General features: G+C 43.0%; 1 protein-coding gene across 1 annotated transcript; it reads left to right on the forward strand.

Moving 5' to 3' along the window:
* The first annotated feature begins 5,920 nt into the window (after positions 1-5,920).
* Positions 5,921-16,692, forward strand: LOC136643653 (F-box only protein 36-like). The gene is made up of 4 exons (XM_066618846.1): positions 5,921-6,016; positions 6,630-6,738; positions 15,499-15,671; positions 16,528-16,692. The coding sequence occupies exons 1-4, from the start codon at positions 5,921-5,923 to the stop codon at positions 16,690-16,692; spliced, it is 543 nt and encodes a 180-aa protein (XP_066474943.1).
* The last annotated feature ends 336 nt before the right edge of the window (positions 16,693-17,028 follow it).

Raw genomic sequence — 17,028 nt, forward strand, 5'->3', positions numbered from 1 at the left:
ATGATGATGCCTTCAGACATCTGTCAGTACAAAGATCACAGCAGAATATGCTCAGTTCAGAAGTTTCAACCTGGTAACCCCCTCAAAGGCCTCCTTCCTGGGGTCAGGATGATAAAGATGCTATTGTTGCATTTCAGGTAAAAGAGACGTGTTTGAGGACAGGAACTAAGGAAAGTTCTCAATACTGTAGTGCAATCCTGTGCATGGCTACGGAGAAGTCATCTCTGCTGACTTCAGTGTGACTTCCATTTAAGTATATAGGATTCCAGCTTCACAGCGCAATCTTATGCATATTTACTTGGAAGTAAGTCCCAGTGTGTTCCATGGGGTTTACTCCCTTTTAAATGTGATTAGGATAGCACCCTATGGGCCCAATCCTATCCAACTTTCCAGGGCTGATGCGGCCACAACATAGCCCCAAGGCAAGGGAACAAATGTACCTTCACCTTGAGGAAGCCTCCATGACTGCCCCCTCACTACAGGATGCTGTGCACTCCCTGTTGGCATGACTGAATAGGTGTGAGAGAATTGGATAGGATTGGGCACTAACAACCCAATCCTAGCCACACTTTCCTGGGAGTAAGCTCCATTGACTCATTGTGCTTATATTGTATACACTTGAGCATACATGTCACAGACTATACCTCTTTGAAATGCAAGAGACTTTCTGGTTCCACAGTTTCCAATTTTTCTCTATACCCATGTGCATGTGTATAGAGCAGCTAACAACAATATTTCATGCATCTGATGAATTGGAATCTAGCCCTGGAAAACTTATGCCACAATAAATCTGTTGGTCTCTAAAGTGCCAGGAGTCTCTTTGCAATTCAGTAAAACTTCTTAGTTAATTGTTCAAAGTGCTGTGTTTGCTGCCTCCTAGTGGCTATTGATGCCTAATACTCAGCAGTAAAAAAAAATTACAGTAAAGCAGAAGAATGAAACATCCTTGTGTGTTTGGGAGAAAATACAGAGCATCTCAATAAAATGTACACGCATTTATAGTGTCAAATTTATTATGCTATTACCTAAAGAAAGATTCATTTTTGAGTTCTCGAGGCCACAATCACAAAGTCTCAGGCACGTATAGTACAATTGTGGAAGGTGAGGCAGAACCACCCCATTGCAGTCCATGGAAAAGTACCACAGCTGCCCTGCCTGCTTACACCTGAGGAGGTGCTCCTTACACCTGAGAAAGCTGGTGTAAGGAGAACCTTCTTGGGTGTAAGGAGAGCCAATTCTTGTGTAAGCAGCTGCGGTGCTTTTCTATGGACTACAATGGGGTGGTTCTGCCTCACCTTCCACACCCACACCACATGTTCCTGCAAAGTCTAGATCATATCCCAACATTTCACTCTAACTCTGAACAGCTTTCCCAAGGGGCTAAAATAAAACTAAAAAGTAGTTAGCTGAACTACTGGAACTCACTTGGAGCAGAATATCATGCTCTACTGCATAAAAACTGCAGCAAATATTTGTTTACCCTAAGCACAGACAAATGCAACCTGCTACCAGCAGAATATATCCCCATCAGGTTGCATTTGTCTATGCTTAGGTTTCCTTTGAGCTTTAGGCAGGAATATTTGCTCACAAAAAGGAAATTGATTTTTAAGAGATTTAAGAAGGGGGCAAGAACCAAAAATGATTAAAAAGTACAATATTGTATATTAAGGAATAAATTGCAATTTGTTGTAATTGAAGGAGGAAATGGACACACAAATAATAACAACAACAACAACAACAACTGGTATTTATATACCGCCTTTCTTGGTCTTTATTCAAGACTTTATTCAAGGCGGTTTACATAGGCAGACTTATCCAAATCCCTTATTAAATAGGGATTTTTACAATTGAAAGAAGGTTCTTTCTTTCAAGAACCACTACATTCACGTGTTTCATTCCGATCTGGCTTCACACTCTGGCCTCCATGCTCCCACACTCAGAGCAGATGGAATAGCTCGGCTTCAGCTTGTCAGCTGCTTCAAGGTCGCATGGTGCTGGTGGCCTCGAACTGGCGACCTTGTGGATGTTATCTTCAGGCAGACGGAGGCTCTACCCTCTAGACCAGACCTCCTGAAATATGAAATGTACATATTTCAGTAGGCAAGCAACACTAAAACGATTTGCATCCAATAGAAGAATTGCCTATAAAGAAGCACTGAACCAGCATCTATTTCCAGTGAGGAGAGAAAGTAGTGCCCAGTAGGAAGGAAAGGGGGGAAAATATAAGGACATGCGGTTAGCAGAGATGGTCTTAGGATGAGAGAGAGACACAGTGTCCCTGAAATTGACCAAGTCTGTCTGGAAAAAGAAAAACTGAATGTTGCTGTATCCTATGAAGGTAGCAGGAGGAAAAGGTAGAGCAGGGATGGGGAGCAGGACAGGAGAGATGCTAACATGATACGGACATAGGATGGTTTACCTGGGGGAGTTCATGGAAGCACAGGCTGTAGGACATGCAAACAAGCAACAGATAGGTCTTGCTGTGATATATGTAGATACGCCCTACAGAAAGCCCTACAGAAAGCGCCCTACAGGTAGACCACAGCTGCGATACAAGGACATCTGCAAGAGGGATCTGAAGGCCTTAGGGATGGACCTCAACAAGTGGGAAACCCTGGCCTCTGAGCGGCCCGCTTGGAGTCAGGCTGTGCAGCATGGCCTTTCCCAGTTTGAAGAGACACTTTGCCAACAGTCTGAGGCTAAGAGGCAAAGAAGGAAGGCCCATAGCCAGGGAGACAGACCAGGGACAGACTGCACTTGCTCCCGGTGTGGAAGGGATTGTCACTCCCGGATTGGCCTTTTCAGCCACACTAGACGCTGTGCCAGAACCACCTTTCAGAGCGCGATACCATAGTCTTTCGAGACTGAAGGTTGCCAATACAATGTAGATACATTTTTGCAAGACTAACTGAAATGTGAGGGCTGGCTGGTAACTGAAGATTCAGTGGAACTTTCTCCTGTTAAGTGTGTTCAGAATTGCAGTCCTATAGTGCAATCCTAGACATGTTCACTCACAAGTTCCATTGTGTTCAATCAGATTATTCCTAGGAAAGTGTTACAGAATTGCAGACTTACAGCCCAATCTTATCTTCCTCCCCCCCCACACACACAGACACACCCCCATTGATGCAGCTGTGCCAAAATGGCAACCGCCCATTGCATCCTACGCTTGGGGAGATATGCAAAGGTTTTCTCTACATAAGGGAACAATCATCACCTTTCCTGGAGGTAAGCCCCTGACAACTATTTTGCTGTCACAGGTCTGTGTTGACCTGCCCTGCAGGATTAGGCCCAGGAATGGGCTTAATGTATTACTTGATCATGCAGAACATGGCACAAACATTCAGATATCCTACCACAAAAGACAAGCTTATGACAATGAGCACACGCTTATGACAATGAGCACAAAAGACAATGGACTCAAATCTCTGAGTGCAGCAATCAAACCTTTTTTGACAAGTTGGAGACATCAGTCACTTCTGCAACTTTAATTAAATTATCTTTCTCTGGCCCAAAAATGTTTAATACACAAATCCTAAGGAACAGGTGTAGATAACAAACAGCCCAATCTTATACCCACTGTATGACATCAGACCTCTTTTTCCACTGCTGTCAGCAACAGTCACAAAGGTGCTCCATCAGCGTACCACTTCATGTTCTGCCGGTAGTGCCAGGAGGAAGGCCTGAGTCTTCCTGCCTGGGTTGAAGCTACTACCGCCAAACAATGATGGAGATAAGTCAGTGGGAGTAGCAGGAAGGGGTGGCGGGAGGGGGGTGGGGAGTGAGCAGATTGGGTCTTGGGAGGAGGTGGGATCGGTGGTCTTGGTGGTGCCAGTATCCTAACTAGTAAGTCAAGGTAGCCACCAGTCAAAAAAGTTTGGGAACCACTGCACTATGGGCAGGTACTATCACTCTGAGAAATTTCCATAAAGCTTCTCACACAGAGGTGGGTGGGGACCAAAGGGGAAAGAAAAAAAAAATTTCCATTTGTCCAGCATGAGTTCTGAGCATTGATAAAAAAGCACTTGTCTGGGGCACTCCAGTGCAAAGATGGTGCTGAGTAACAGGGCATGATCCAGCCAAGGTCAATCATTTATAAACCCTATTGATTTTAACAGCAGGGATTTAAGTACATGATTAATTCATACAACTATAAATCATATTATAGTCTTAAATGTGCTTAACTTTGACAGGATCATGTCCTCAACGTCTTGTTGTTTTGCCCTTAGGCTATTTTCTTCTCCAACGCCTATCATCTTGTCACCTTTTAAAGACATGTTATCCTATAAGAAAAAAAGAGCAGTTATCAAACAGTTTATAGAGGCATGATGTATTCTTTTATTTAGGCTGTGTAATATGGGATTCATGTCTTTTGAAGAGGCTAATGGCAGTTAATCCAATAAGCAGCCAAATAACTACTCATGTTCTATATATGTCATATAATATGCACATAAAACTATTCATCAGTATATATACTTTGCAAGGTTTTGCCTGTGCTTGCTGCTGAAAAAAGTGCTCATCTTAGCCCAACCACAGAAATCCACAGATGTTTATTCAGAAATCAGACCCACTAAGCTTAATGGAACTAACTCCCAGGTAAGTATGTACAGTATAGGATTGCAACCCAATATTGATAGGTGTGTTGCCACACTGAATAAAAAAAAATAAGGCAAACATTTCTTATGGGGATATAGTTTCTGACAGACTGCAGAAACTGGGTGCTTGCATTGAAGAGATGTTCCTGCCTCGGAGCTCACTCAGGGTGGTGGCACTTACCTTAAGGAAGTTTGGGGGTGATGTAATTATGTTGCCCCCCCAACTTTCCAGGCTCTTTAATTGGTTAAATGTGAAAACCCTGCCACCCGTTGGTTATTTTCATGCTGTTTCAGGCCCAGCCACTGCACACTCTCACTAGTGGGGTTAAAACACAATCATAGGTGAGAGCACATGGGGGCCCAAAGCAGCCCAAAAATGGCTGGAGAGAGGCTCAGGTGGTGTCATGTTGTCCCCTGCCAGGCTTTGCACCCAGGGCAGCCTGGCCCCATTGCCCCTGCTCTGTGACACCACTGTTTCTTCAGCATTTTGTAGTTCATTTTTTCTAATTGGCTCTGGTGCCTTGACAGCCATGTGATAACCACAAATTCAGCTGGTATAGTTTCTTTGTAAAGCGATGCTATGATGATGAAAGGTGCATTTATTGTTATTGGTATACTGTGACTGTTAAAGATGCAAGAGATTGTTTGAGGGAAATGAATACTTCTAAGGGATCTGTGATTCCTATAATTGTAAGATTAACCAGGTTTACATATACAGTATCAATAGTATTCATGTAATTTTAAAAAATAATACTAAGGTATATCGTGAGGTTCTGATGCTCAGTTTTAAGACTGCAATTCTGTGCTCATCTTCTTCAAAGTAAGCCCTTGTAATGGAAATGCTAGCATGTGACATCAAGTAAAGAGAACATTTGCAGCCATGGAAGTCATTGTTCATGTAGGGGCTTGCTCTTCAATGCTCAGTGTTTAGTTATAAATGAACAGTGATAAAAACACCATGGGCTTTCTCTCTTCTGGAAGACAGCCCCTGTAGCAGCTATCCCTGGAAATTGTTTCTGCTTAGGAAAGTGGGGAGTATAGAACACTGAACTGAAAGCAAAGAGACTTTCTCCAAAAACAATTTTTTAAAGGCCATAGAATCAGTATTACATCTTACTACTGACTGACTGATAATCTTGTAGTCATTTGCACACCTAAGCCCTCTCCCTTGGTAAAGAAACTAACCTCAGGAAAGCAAACACTAGCAGGCCATGTAATTGTAGAGCACGTGGAGTGGGCTGAGTTCAAGCCCTCTTCATTCAGAGTCCATAGAAACAACCTTGGGAGTCTTTGATTCAACATGCAAGCAAGTCAGGAAAGTCAAAATGACTTCTCTTCTGCAGGAGAAACTCTGTGAAATTCAGACTCAGGCACCTCCTCCCAGCAAAGATGTCCATCACTTGACTGTCACCAAAAATGAGGTAAAAGCATTGCTATCTTGTTATACTTGGGTAAGACTGTTTCTTGGGAGAACATTTCAATCTCTCAGGACACAACTGCTAACTTTAAACAAAGGCTGCAACCTACGCACACTTACGTGGAAATAAGTCCCATTGCATTCAGTGGAGCTGAGTAGGCATGTCTAGGATTGCACTGACAAGGAGAAGACCAGCTAGCAACTGGGAATTAGAACAGTTAGAATCAAGAGAAAGCTTGATTCTATTCCTTTAGGTTTAAATGGACAATGGTTTCTTCTCCCATTATTAGCTGTTTCTTAGAAGAGGATGATTTTGTTAGCACCAATTATCGCTTTTGCGAATCATCACTGTGTGCATTTTGAAAACATTTAAGCTTACATAGAATGGTCACAGACTATAATTCTTGCATTTCATGGCCATTTGGGCTAGCTCTCTCTCTCTCTCTTTTCCCCCCCACGCACACAAGTATCTGCCAATTCAAGATGATACTTCATGCATGAGAGTAAGCAAAGTTCTCAATGTTCTGCTTTAAATCTCTACACTGAATAGACCTTGGTATTAAGAAATGGCACCAAAAACACAACCCGACTCATTCATTGAAATTCTGATTCTTTAGGTTCTCTGGAAATCATGGAAAATTTCTTTTCGACCTAGACAAGAATGGACTTTCCCAAGAGAAGTGAAGAAACTGCACAAAGATTTTCTCTTGGATGAACAATTGCATAGCAAGTATTTGTGTGGGCAACAAATAATGCAAAGTTTGGCAAAAGTTATAATTTTATCAACCTTATGATGGTTTGTATTTAGTGGTCGCTTTGGCACTTTCAGCACTTGAATTCTATGCATATTTACTCAGAAGTAAGTTCCACTGAGTTCAATGGGACTTAGGGCCCAATCCTATCCAATTTTCCAGTACTGGTGTAGTTGTGCCAGTGCGGTGTGTGCTGTATCCTGTGGTGGAGGGGTAGTCACTGGGACCTTCTCAAGGTATGGGAACATGTGTTCCCTTACCATGAGGTTGCGTTGTGGCTACACCGGAGTTGGAAAGTTGGATAGGATTGGGCCCTTACTTTCTAGTAAAATCCTATTCATGCCACTTTAGGAGCAAGTACCACTAAAGTGAAACTTCTCACTTGTCTATGGCTGCAATCCTAAACACACTTCCTAGGGAGTAAACCCCACTGAGTGTAGTAATACATTTATTTTTAAAAAATACTGTACATAGGAATGCACAATGTTTCCTATTAATCATCTTTTATTATGATTCTAACACATGAATTTTTCCACTGAAATAATGGGAAATTACTCCACTAAAGGTACAATAAGAGTTAGTTACCTGACATAAAAAGTAGAAGCTGGGTAGAGAAAGGTGCAACAGGTTAAGTACTCTCTTCAAGTAGGCTACTTGAATAGCCTCCTGTGAATTATGCATCAAATTTTTCAAGTTCTGTACAGGTTGTTACCCCTTTCTTTTCAACCACCTTGTGAATATGAGCAGGAGGAAATTACTGCAAGCCTAGAGCTGCAGTATCAATCAGCAGTTCTGTTATGCAACATGTCTGCAAAATTGTTGCAGAACTTGGATTTTTGTCCCCTAGAAACTGAGGTGTAAGAAGACAGTATGGTAAAAGCTGTTGGGCAGTTACATTAATGAAAGTTGTGGTAGCAGCTGATAGATCTTGTTGATATCAGAGGTGAATTTGTGCTAGGACACTCCTAGGAGATGATGCCTTTGAGTATGTGCAGAATACTGTTTCACCCACATACTGTATTATTTGATGAGCCTAATCAGCTTCCAGATATTTGGAATTCAGGGGAGCTGAGCTCCAAGGAACAAGATGCAGTTTTTATACTAGGCTGAATTAGCCGTCAAAAGTGCCCTAAAGCAGTTTGCGACAGTGTTACAGTTAGATGCATTGGCAAGAAGGCCAGAGCCTTCCTGCATGCACTAGCAACAGCAGAAAATGCCTGCTGGAGCAGGTACGTTCTGCACTGTGCAGTGCAGGGATGGGGGAGGGAAAGGAGGGGTGGAATGGGTGGGGAGAAGGTGGTGATGGGGCAGGGTGGGTGGATCCAGCCAAAGCAGGGAGTGAGTTCAGCAGCACTGGCATGAACTGAATTATGTCCTGCTTTTCAGGCCTGATCTGTCAACACAGATCAATATGTGGACTTGACCTATAGGTCCAACGCATAGTGGCAGCTGGCACTTTCCTTGAAGCTGCCAGGTGTTATTAATGCTAAAAAGTAAAGGAAGCAAAGCATTTGAAACTGGGAACCAGCTATCAAGCATATGTGAATGCAGCTTTTCCCCCAGTGGAGCACAAAACTGATGGCCTAAAGATGGTTTCCCCACAGAACACAAATAAATGAAGTTGTTAGAACAAAAATCTTCTGCTGTATAGGGGAACTTACAGAATTTGCTTGCCAGGTACTGAAATAAAAGGCTACACGGTATAGTGTTAAGTCAGAAGTTCTACCTCAACGTGGATGATGTCATTTGTTCTCAGCAAATATATCATCAGATGAGATTTCGCAGGCTCCAACTCACAAGGAGAATGATATCAAGACCTATCAAGGAAACTTCTTGCTTCCTTCCTGTTTTGTTTCCTGACCAAGACTATAGAGTTGCAATATCCCGGGTATGGTTGCCTTCCAAGGTCACCTTCACTCCAAACACTCCCCCAGAATAGAACCACAGTGTAAGAGACAGTGGAAAGCAGACAGCTTCTAGTTACCAGTAGTCCTTAAAATGGAGGCTCAACATGTCAACATTGCTTCTCACATATTTCCACTCAGCAAATCAAGCCATATCTCAGTTTCCATCTAATGAATAAGGATGGGGCTGGCCTTGCTGTAGTAGGGGATAATCCCCTCCCTCATTATTGTAAGTTGTATGCTCCAGCACTGAGGGTGGAGAGTGTATAGGTGCTGAAGGATAAGGGATAATAGTCAAAAATGCCACTGATCACTGGATGCTGAGAAAACAGCACCCCTTCAAGAGAGGCAGTAGTTCGTGCTGCCACAATGGATGCCCCTCGTGTGCTAGGCAGCCCCAAAAGATGACCACAGCACCTGGAAAAGCTCTAAGCTTGAATATATTATCCCAGAAGAAGGAGCTCAAGCCTAGACAGGTTTTTATTGTCGTTCTGTACCCCTCTCCCCCAATAAGTTACAGACGCAACACTCTCATAAACAGGGAACCAGAGGCAGAGAGGTTGACAGATGCAAATGTTTGCTTTCTTCACAAACAAGTGTTGGAATGCCAGGTCTTTCTTTCTTTCTTTCTTTCTTTCTTTCTTTCTTTCTTTCTTTCTTTCTTTCTTTCTTTCTTTCTTTCTTTCTTTCTTTCCGGCTCCACAGAAGGTAAGGCTATGTTCTCATGACTATGGAGAACTGTGGAGCCCCTTCAGTTTGTGCTTTCATCTGTCAACACCAATGGGATAGTCTGATGAGGTTCATAGACTGGTTTTTCACACACTGACTGCCTCAAGGGTAGTTTTTCTCTTTTTCCTTGGCAGAGGGGGGATTGCTTGTGAGATAAACCAGTCTGAGCATGTTATATGGTTTATTTAAGGAATTATGGTTTATTTAAGATTTTTTAAGGCACAAGGTGTTTTACATTGGCAGGCTGCCCATTTTTCAAATGGGGTTTTTACAATTGCTGTTTTATATACAATTCATAGAACTCATAGAATTCATAGAACTCTCAATTTCTCCAGATGTTTCCCTTTCAATGGGTGATCACCATCCTGGCTGCACTTTTACACCTTATGAGCCTTCACAGGCAGATGCAGATCACACCTTGGCAGGTTCTCAAGATTTTCTCTCTCTCTTGTCAGTTGACTCCACCACATTCCACACACTTCACATTCCTCTCTGAGCTCCATCAGTGACTACCGGTCTCCCATCCAAGGCCTGTCCTGCTTAGCATCTTCAAACAGGGCAACAGCTCAACCTCCAGACTACACCTCCTGCTCCTATGCTACCCCCATGGGATGAGGAGGGAGAGATGACAAGACTGCATTGCAGTAGTCCAATCAAGATTAAACCAAGGCATGGGTGACAATGGTTTCCTTGTTTTCTCAAAGAATAGTCACAACTGGCAGACAGTTGAAGCTCAACAAAAGCACTCCTAGCCATGGTTGCCACCTACACCTCTAGGACTGGGTTCAGGAGCATCCCAAATCTGCTCTTTTAGAGGGAGTATAATCCCATAAAGATCAGGCTGAACAACCATTCCTAGATAAGCTCTCTTATTGACCCATTGATGCCTCTGCCTTGTCTGGATTAAGTTTCAACTTGTTAGTCCACCTCCATTTCATTACTAAATTATGTTCAAAACATCCACAAACTCTCTGGGATCAAAACACTGTGAAATAGAACTGAGTGCCATCTGCATATTGGTGATGGTTCTGCCTAAATCTTTGGACTGCCTCTCCTAATGGTATGATGTAGATGTTAAACAGCATAAGGGATGGGATGGAACACTCAAGAATCCAAAGGCCACCTGCCATAGGGCTGAGCAGTTATTTCCTAGTCCTACCTTCTTTATCCTTCTCTCAAACTACACTGAAACTGAATACCAGGCACAACTGAATACCATCTAGTCCCAGTTTTGAGAGGTGCTCCAGAAGGACCCCATGTTTGATGGTATCAAATACAGCTGAGAAGCCTGGTAGCGCCTACATCTAGCTTCCAGTATAATTCATCCACCAGGATGATGAAGGCATTTTAAGTCCTGCAGCCTGGCCAGAAACTAGAATGAAATGGATCTGAAAGGGAATACATTTAATCAAGACCCTCTGGAGGTGAGTTACTATCACACATTCAGTCACTTTGTCCAAAGAGAAGAGATTAGAATCCAGTTGGTAGTTGTCAAGGGTAGGAGAGTCCTTACCAGGGACATGTGGTGTGGGGCCAGCAGGTGAGGCAGAACCACCCCATCATAGTTCATGGAACAAACACTGCAGCCACCCCACTCACTTACACCTGAGGAGGCTCTCCTTACACTCAAGAAAGTGGGTGTAACAAGAACCTTCACAGGTGCAAGGAGAGCCTCCTTAAGTATAAGCAGGTGGGGCAGCTGCTGTGCTTTTCCACAGACAACAATGGAGCAGTTCTGCCTCACCTGCCGCCCCCACACCACACGTCCTTGGTCCTTTATCGCACCCATCAAAAAAGGATGCCATCTTACCCTCCCAGAGAGAAGCATTTATCACATCCTTTGCCCACTGGGCTGACTGCAGTGTAGTAGTCTAGAAGGGCAAGTGTGAAGAGTGCAAGGGTCAAGATGCCATGGTCAATTGTATAACATGTTGCTGAGAGGTACAGCTGAACCAACAGGAACACATTGCTTGTATCGAGTTCCCAATACAGGTCATCGACCTGAGTGGCAAAGGCAATTTAGGTCCCAAACCCAGGTCAGAAGCCTTATGGAAATGGGCCAAAATAACTTACCCCAAAGGAATGATATAGTAACAACCCACTGAATGTACATATGTTTTAATGGTATGTAATAGCACAAACTAACTCTCCAAAGGGGGTTACAGCTTGGACCCTTTGGTTTTTTGCATGTTATTTTTGCACAAGCCTCACTCTGTTTTGATTTCCTATGTCTTCTTTTTATTTCTCCTTTTCTCTTTGGCAAACAGCCCTTGGATGTGGCTGTTTGTGGATGTAATTTGCAAACTCAAGTCTTAACTCTTAGTTGCAGCAGCAGAAGCGCAGAAAGCAATTACATTCGATATGTTATCAAGTCAGCTTTCTTCAGGGAAACACTCGACACTAATGGAGCACAGTGCCAAGCAAACAGTAAATTCACTGCACAGGTTTAGTTTAATTTCTTCCTGTCCCTGTTGCTTTTAAGGCAGTCATTCATTCTGTAGAATTAGCTGTTTGTTCTGGTTATGTACTTAATGAATAGTGCTGGACCACATGCTGTGGTAGCTATGGCGAGAAATGCATTCATCATTCCAAATACCTTAAGTACACACAGCAAGTCTGAGTGTCTTTCTGAGAAATATAATTGCACTTCAAGTCAAACAAAGTATTTGGGCCCTAAAAGAGAGTGAGAGGGACTGCAGTGTATGCATTATGGCATATGAACAAGAAGCAGCCTGTATTCAAATACACAATGAAAACAATGTGCCTTTCATGTGACATGTCTGAGCAATTTAGAATTAGCATTCTGCTTAATAATGATCATGGCAACTTGCCTTCTACTTTGCGCTAAATCCCTCATTCTTAGTAATGTAACTCACTAGGGTGTTTTTACTGTGTTTGTCAATCTGTTTGGGCACTTGGGGGGAGCAGATAACGGTTCAACTCTTCTGGGGGAGTCTGGGGGCAGTACCTTCCCACTATATTGTGATGTTGTGCAATCAGCCTTGATGGTGATCCAAGAGTGGTTTGGCCAAACATCTGTCATTCTGAATAGATGCCCCTTGATTTTATGGGGAGTAGAGGCCATGTTGGGAGGGCTCTTCTTTCCTAAAAAATGTTACCCTGCTAACTGGGTAAGAGGCACTTTTTCAAGTGGGTGCTCCTCTTTTATTTAGCAGGGGGAGAGTAACTGGCCCACCTCACCCCAGCACTGTCTGTTCTAGTGGCTGTCTGCTGGTATTCCTTTGCATCTTTTTAGATTGTGAGCCCTTTTGGGACAGGGAGCCATTAGATATTTGATTTTCTCTTTGTAAACCGCTTTGTGAACTTTTTGTTGAAAAGCGGTATATAAATACTGTTGTTGTTGTTGTTGTTGTTATGCTTATGCTACCAATAGTTGAGGAGGGATGAATTGTTTCAGTGAGATATTACCCTGCAAATACCTGAACTTGTCTGATCTCGGAAGCTAAGCAGGGTCAGGCCTGGTTAGTACTTGAATGGGAGACCACCTGGGAATACCAGATGCTGTAGGCTTCTACCATAGTCTTTTGAGACTGAAGGTTGCCAACCATGTATCACGTCTCCTCTTTACTCTAGAGCAGGGGTGTCCAAATTTTTTGGCAGGAGGGCCACAACATCTCTCTGACACTGTGTTGGGGACTGGGAAAAAATTAATTTACATTTTAAATTTGAATAAATTTGAATAAATTTACATAAATGAATATATTAGCAATGGAACTTACATGAATGAATGATGGTCTTGAAATAGTTCAAAGCCTATAAAAGTCCTTGCACAAAGCAAGGCTGGCCATTCCGTTACTGCCGCTGCTGCATCACAGATGTGAAACAGCAAGCAGTGGAGGGAACCCTCATCCCTCAGCTCACGCAAGATCAAACAGTTACCCTCATGCTGAGAGCAGTCGCGTCAGAGTGCTGAGATTTGGGCACTCCTGCTCTAGAGCAGTGTTTTTCAAACTATGGGTCGGGACCCAATAGATCGATCACAAGCCAATTTCAGGTGGGCTCCCATTCATTTCAATATGTTATTTTTAATATATTAGACTTGATGCTACCACGGTAAGTGACTACATACTTTCCCCAATCTGTACTTTTAACAAGCTACTATGTATATTCTTTTAACAAAGATAGTCAGTGGGACTTACTTCTGGGTAAGTGTGGGTAGGATTGCAACCTAGGATTGTTAAAAATGTTCCTGCTTGAGGATGTCACTTCCTGTCATGACATCACTTCCGGTAGGTCTTGACAGATTCTCATTCTAAAAAGTGGCTCCCGGTGCTAAATGTGTGAGAACCACTGCTCTAGAGAAACTACTTTCTAGAGAGCAAATGTATAAACTACTTTCTAGATGGCATATGTATAATAGAATTAAACTGGTTTAAGCCATCCTTTGTTCATAGGTAACTCTGGAAAACGTAGTCTGGAGGAAGGAGCAAAGCAATGGGACAGTGAATCCTTAGCCATTTGTGGGGGGGGGGGGGGAATGGAGAACCCATGATGAGTTAAGAAGTATAAAACCAATATTGGTTTGTAGTGTACAGTGTGTTCAGAAGGTGCATTCACCCAGTTTTCAAGGATTGTGGGACCAATCCTATCCAACTTTTCAGCACTGGTACAGCTGCAGTGCAGCCCTGAGGTAAGGGAACAAATATTCCCATACCTTGAAGAGGCCTCTGTGACTGCCTCGCCGCCATAGGATGCAATGTGCAACCTATTGGCACAGCTGCACCAGCATTGGAAAATTGGATAGGATTGAGCCCTGTCTCTTTACACAGCAGCCCCACACCATTCCTGCAGCCCCCCAACCCCAAGGAATGGCTTATTAGGGAGTTGCAGTAGGGAAAAGACTTTGTTCAAATTTCAATGCACTCATGTGCAAGCTATAGTTTATTCCATGGAAGTGTAATTTTTGAGGATGCTGGATGTGTAGAACATATACGTTCATGAGTTGGAAGTAATTACGTAAAATGTAATGCTGATTTTTTTCCCCCCTTAGAATTTAGGAATGCTTAGGCTTAGCTGATTTTTCTTGAAGTATATTTCCTGGAGGTACCAGGCCTCCGCTCTACACACTGCCTCTGGCCATGACTATGAGCTGAGCAGACATCTTGTTCTTAGGTATGGTGGAGCAAGGGCCTGTTTTTTCTTCTATCTTTCCTTCCTCTAAGGAAGTGCAGCTCAATCCTATCTAAGTTATTTGATGCTTACTTCCAAGCTTTAGAGAGAAAAGGGAAATATTTCCTCTTATCCCTCTGTAAGCCTTCTGCTTCCTTCTCTGCAATGGGTTTCCTTGAAGCTATGCCAACTACAGAGCTGGCACAAGTCTGAGGAGACAAAGAGGGTAGGGATAGGATCAAGCATGTGCCATTGCCGCCAGATCCACCCTTCTCCCACACCTTCTCCACCCTCTCCCACACCTTCTCAGGGTCCATCAGCAGTGGTGGAGCACTGCCGTCTCTTGCAGCAGTACTCAGAAATTGGCCACTGACTGAGTGCTGTATGCTCAGTCAACATCCATTTTATGAAAGCAGAACTCTGTTCCACTGTAATAAATGCCTCCACATGACAGCCCAATCTGCAATCTGGTTGGGCTCCCAATACAGGTTCTGTGGCCTCTTGCTGTTGGCATGGGGTGGGTTTACCAGCTCCTTTGGCATCAGTAGCAAGCCACAGAATGACAGGGCAGATGTGTTACCAGTGGTCCTGGCCTTACACCAGCCAGATTGCAAGATCCACCAATGTAAGGCCAGCATATGATTAGGCCATTAGTCACTGAATGGCAGCCCAGTCTTATGCATGTCTACTGAGAAGTAAAGTCAAACTGTATTAAATGGGGCTTATCCCCAGGAAAGTGTGCATAGAATTGCAGTCTGAATCTCTACGATCTGGAGTAACTGCCATGGTAATTTCTTAATTTTCCTGTACACATTACTGAGAACTTTGCATTCATCAACTTGATGCTTGATACATTTTAAGAAGTGTTGGGGTTGTAAGTTTGTTTTTGTTTTTGTCATGCTTGTGTTTAGCATGTGTTTGTGCTTACCAAATCTTCTTTGGTAAGTTTTGTTCTGCTTTCAATTACTCAGAGCAACTGCAAAACATCTTTGGAAAAACAACGCTAGACTACATTCTCAACTTGTGTCAAGGACACTACGATTTCCTAGTGCGAATGCCTGACAGTTTGATTATACGCATCTTGTCATTTCTTAATACAGACGATATTAGACAATTCTCAAAAACTTGCAAAAGGTTTCAACAGGTAATAATTCTCACATAATTTTTAAAGGCAGGTATTGATGTTTCTAGCAAATTTCAATGCTACTTGGTCTTCGGTTTACTTCAAGCTTTATCAGAGTAGCATTTACAGTCAATTCTCTTTCTATGTGAATTCACTATCTGTGAATTCACTTATCCATGAGGGGCAGAATTGCTACCTTCTCTCATTATCCATGCCTCTGTTCTCATTATCAGCTATGCAGAGACTTTCTGGAGGCTGCAGGGACCTTCAAAATGGTGCAAGTGACCAGGATGGACCCCTTTAAAATGGCCAGTGGAAGATTCCGCCAGTCATTTTAAAGGGGTCTGCACTGGTAGCAGTCTCCTTTCTGAAGGTCCCTGCAACCTCTGGAAACTCTCTGCAGCATTCTGATATATTTTGGCACTTCCTGCTGCACTTTGTTGGCTTCCTGAGGGTCTCTGCTGGATTCTTCTGATGGTACCCCTCCCCCCCAGGGTTCCCCTTGTACCTAAACCACTTTGATCACATAGGGTTAATGGTTTGTTATCTGCGAATTCACTATCCTCTAGGGCAGCTATTTTCAACCAGTGTGGTGTGCCCTGAAAATTTTAGTGCCTTGTCAGTGTGTCAGGAGATAAAAAAGGTTGAAAATCACTGCTCTAGAGTTTTCAGGAACCGAACCCTAGCAGATAACAAGAACTGACAGTACAGGCAGTAACAATTTCAAGTCAAAATAACAGTAGCTTACATGTAGATCAAAAGTTGTAGTAGCAATGCTGACTTAAGGCTAATCAAGTGTATTGTGAATTAGATCAGAGCCTGGCCAACTTATGTATTGTTTAATATACATTCACAAATACCTGTATTTATCTTTCAGTTGTGCAACACTGAAGAGTTTTGGGAGAGAATGAAACGGTTGCAAGATAAAGACACTCATGATGTTAAAACAACTCAGTTTCCATCTTTTAAGAAGACAATGAATTACAGGCAAAGACCAGGCTATCTAACACTGATTCAGAGAAGACAGACCACATTCTTCTGAAAAAAAACTGCAAATCAATGATTGCCAGATAGGACTCCTGTATTCTGATTTAACCACATCAATCCATGTACGGAAGTAGTCTTTGAAGGGACAGACTGTGCAACGTGAAAAAGTGCAACAGGGCAGAGTGGTGGGGGAACTGGAATCCAGTGGCAAGTGCTATAGAAGAAAAAGCCCAAGCTCAGTAAATTTAACTTCTCTCAAAAGTAGAGACATGCGCCCTGATGCACGGAAAGTCAGATGTGACTACTACCTGATGTGCAACTAGCAGCTCCAGAATAGGAGGTGGAGAAGAACATTCACATTTCAATGCACATTTGTATGATGCCCTACAGT

The sequence above is a fragment of the Tiliqua scincoides genome, chromosome 3, assembly GCF_035046505.1.
Source record: "Tiliqua scincoides isolate rTilSci1 chromosome 3, rTilSci1.hap2, whole genome shotgun sequence".
Lineage (NCBI taxonomy): Eukaryota > Metazoa > Chordata > Lepidosauria > Squamata > Scincidae > Tiliqua > Tiliqua scincoides.